Raw genomic sequence first — 3,057 nt, 5'->3', positions numbered from 1 at the left:
TGCCGGTAGAAGGGAGGCTTGGGGTATTTTTGTTGTCTTTCTGTTGCCCAGGCTGGTCTTGAACTCCTGGGCTTAAGCCATCCACCCACCTTGGCCTCCCAAAGTGTTTGGGATTACAGGCGTGAGCCAGGGCACCCAGCCTAGATGGGGTTTTAAAGGACAAGTCCCCTGATGACCTAGTGGCTAGGAAAAAAAACTACAAAAAAGGCCACGTGTGGACAGGCAGTGAGACGCGGTCTGGATAGCAGAGGGCATGATTGTGTCAAAGACAAACCGGGTGTCATCATAGTCGCCTCTACTATTAGCAAGGCTAAGGGACAGAATGGGCCCGCAGCCACAGACAGAATCTGAAGGACTCCTCAGAAGGCAGAAAGAACCACGGACCCAACACTTCTCGGTCTTTTGGCTAAGATCAAGTGTAGAACCACAGACCCTGTGGTGCGGCCCCGCCCCGGCTGACTCACTTCTCCTCCGAGGCAGCCTGGCGCTCCATGCGGAGTGCGGCCTCCACGCTCTGGCCCTGCATGCGTAGCTGGTCCACCTGCACGCTGTGCTGCTGCTGCAGTGCCTCGCGCTCACTCTCCAGCTGCCGTGCCTGCTCGCTGGCCGCCCGGGCCCTGGCACAGGGAAAGAGCAGACTCAGGGAGGACAAACAGAGGGAGAGGAGGGGCTATGCGCAGGGCCGGGGCGGGGGGGTGGGGGTCGACTCTGAACACTCTGTGACCGTGAGCTGAAGCCAGGCAGCAGGGTGGAGGCACCGTCACCAGACACAAGGACAACTGCAGGGGGCCAGGTGGGAGCAGCAGGTGAGGAGCTTTGCTTGAGACGTGTTTGCTTCAATGTAGGGGCCCAGCAGGTGACCAAGTACAGGGTCAAGATGCCAAGGAGACCTGGAAGCCAGGGGAAGGGGGTGGTCCGAGAAAAGGATGGGGTCACCTGCATCCCGCAGTGCTGGGGCCAGATGAGAGGAGCCCTTGGAACTGCCTGTGGAGTTCCAATGGGGGGTTGCTGGGGGCCCCAGCAAAAGAAGTCTCAGTGGAGGGGTCAGGAGAGACTGTTGTTCCAAAAGTGAGAGACTGCCCACCTGGGCGTGCAAGCACTGAGCTCAATGCTGACTAGGACTTGGCCCCATCCCTGGTGCTGCCCAGAGCTCTGCTGGAGTCCCAGACGACCTGCTCGGATGCTCAGTTCCCACACCTGCCCCTCTACAGCTCCCTTAACCTCCAGTTTCCAGGGTCTGGCCTCAGCCCACCACACAGCCTCACTGCAGGGACGATGGTGGGTGCTTCTGTGCAGGTCCTGGGTGGCCTCTGGCCACAGGCAGACACGGCCCTTCTCTAGTCACCCCAACTCTGCCTGGCAGGCCTGGCTTCTTGGCTCTCCCCTCCACGCCTGCCCACATGCTGCCCCCACACCCTGCACGGGCTCCCTCTGCCCATCAGAGCCTGGGTCGAGCTCCCCTCCCCTCTGCCCTGCTGGCTGCTCCAAGTACACCCTGACTGCCTACTGTGCTGGGGTGGCCGGGGCCCCCCTGGCAGCTGATCCACCTGTCTGGAGGGCAGAAGCAGGGCCGAATGAGAACCACAGAAACCTCCCTGCCCTTAGACCCAATGGTCCCACTCACAAGAACCAAGACCCCTTTGCAAAGGAGAGTAACCAGCAGGCCTGAGGCCACTGGCTGGCAAGGTTGGCCCTTGGCTGGTAAAGTTCCCTTGACACAGTGACACTTTCCCTAGTGGTCAGGGCGGTCCCTGCACCTGCGCCATTTGTAGGAACAACGTGGTTGCCATGAGCATCCACTCTGTCGCTGGGAGTCGGAGATTTAGGTACCTGCCTGGCAGAGGGCGCTCACAAGACCTGTCCCCGGTAAACACCCAGGGCGCCGAGTGTCTAGTGGGCATCTCTGGGCAGGAACATGGCCCGTGTGGGAGGCGCGTCTCACTGTGCCGCTCGCAGGGCGGCGGGAGGCTGGGACAGGGCTTCTCCAACTCCCCCCGCGGCTCCTGCCCTGGCGGCTCCTGCCCTGTGCCCTTTTCCAAAACTGTCATCTACCTCAGCCACACGGGCAACCGTGCACCGGTCCCAGAAGTCCTTCCAGAGAACTAGACACCGTGGGTGTGGGCTCAGGGCCCCCAAAATGCCTCCTAAGGAAATAATCAAAACTCCATCAAAGGGTCACAGAGTGCGGAGAGCTGGCTGGGACCCAGGTCCCGGATGCCTGGCCCAGACCTCTCCCGACACCTGTCCCAACGTGTTTACGCAGCCTGCCCCGGTCTAGCCTCATCAAGGGGCAGCCTGGAAGCCCCTAAACCCACCTCATGCTTTTGGAAACCCTGGAAGGGGTCTCCGGAGCTGGGTCCCACGACTCACCGACCCTCCAGAGTCTGGCATTCCTTAGTGGCAGCCTCCAAGCGACTCTGGCTCTCCTGCAGCTCCCCGAGCAAGGATGTCACCTGGGCTTTCACAGAGGCCTTGTCCTCAGCCATCTGCTGCAGGAGAAAATGCCACTTCCTGTCAGCACTACCTTCTCCCCAGCGGCCCACTCCTGCCATCCGCAAGCCCCAGGGCAACCCACAAGAGGCTGAGGCCTGCGCACCATGAGGCCTTTTTTCCTGCCCTCGGCACCCCCAAACCTGGGTGCCCTGGGGCCTCATGAGCCCAAGGGCCACCCAACCCTCCCCAGCTGCCCACCTTAACCCTCTGCCACAGGGTGAGACACACAGTTGGGGCCAAAAGAGATCCCCAAAGAGATGAAGGAGCACAAAGCTGCCTTGAGGTGCTCAACGGCTTAGTCACTGCCCCGGCAAGCAGGCCTTGAGGGCTGAACCCGGTGGCCTTGCGGCTACAGCCCCAGCAGGGGATCTCTCTCAGCCTCTCTGAGACTTGGGGCAAAAGGAGGTCAGGCACAAACAGGGCAAAGTAAACACAGGCCCCAGTCCACACCCGGGGCCGCTAGGATGGGAGAGTTTGTGCAAATCAAAGAGTGGACACTGAATTTTGTTAAACACTGGGAACTGCAGAACCTCTCGGCAGGCACGCTCCACTCAAACCCCTGCA

General features: G+C 60.9%; 1 protein-coding gene across 1 annotated transcript in view; it reads right to left on the bottom strand.

Annotated features, from left to right (window-relative positions):
- The window catches only part of IKBKG (inhibitor of nuclear factor kappa B kinase regulatory subunit gamma), a gene marked incomplete at its 3' end in the record, with an annotated part of 4,635 nt that extends 2,068 nt beyond the window's left edge, over window positions 1-2,567 (bottom strand). Inside the window, exons 1-2 of the mRNA XM_023199807.1 lie at window positions 2,371-2,567; window positions 465-617 (exon numbers count right to left, since the gene is read on the bottom strand). Coding sequence (XP_023055575.1) covers window positions 465-617; window positions 2,371-2,552 — 335 coding nt within the window. The remainder of the gene's footprint in view (window positions 1-464; window positions 618-2,370) is intronic.
- Window positions 2,568-3,057: the final 490 nt, after the last annotated feature.

This window comes from Piliocolobus tephrosceles, unplaced genomic scaffold (assembly GCF_002776525.5).
Source record: "Piliocolobus tephrosceles isolate RC106 unplaced genomic scaffold, ASM277652v3 unscaffolded_10247, whole genome shotgun sequence".
Taxonomy (NCBI): Eukaryota; Metazoa; Chordata; class Mammalia; order Primates; family Cercopithecidae; genus Piliocolobus; species Piliocolobus tephrosceles.
This window is presented reverse-complemented; position numbering and strand designations above follow the sequence as displayed.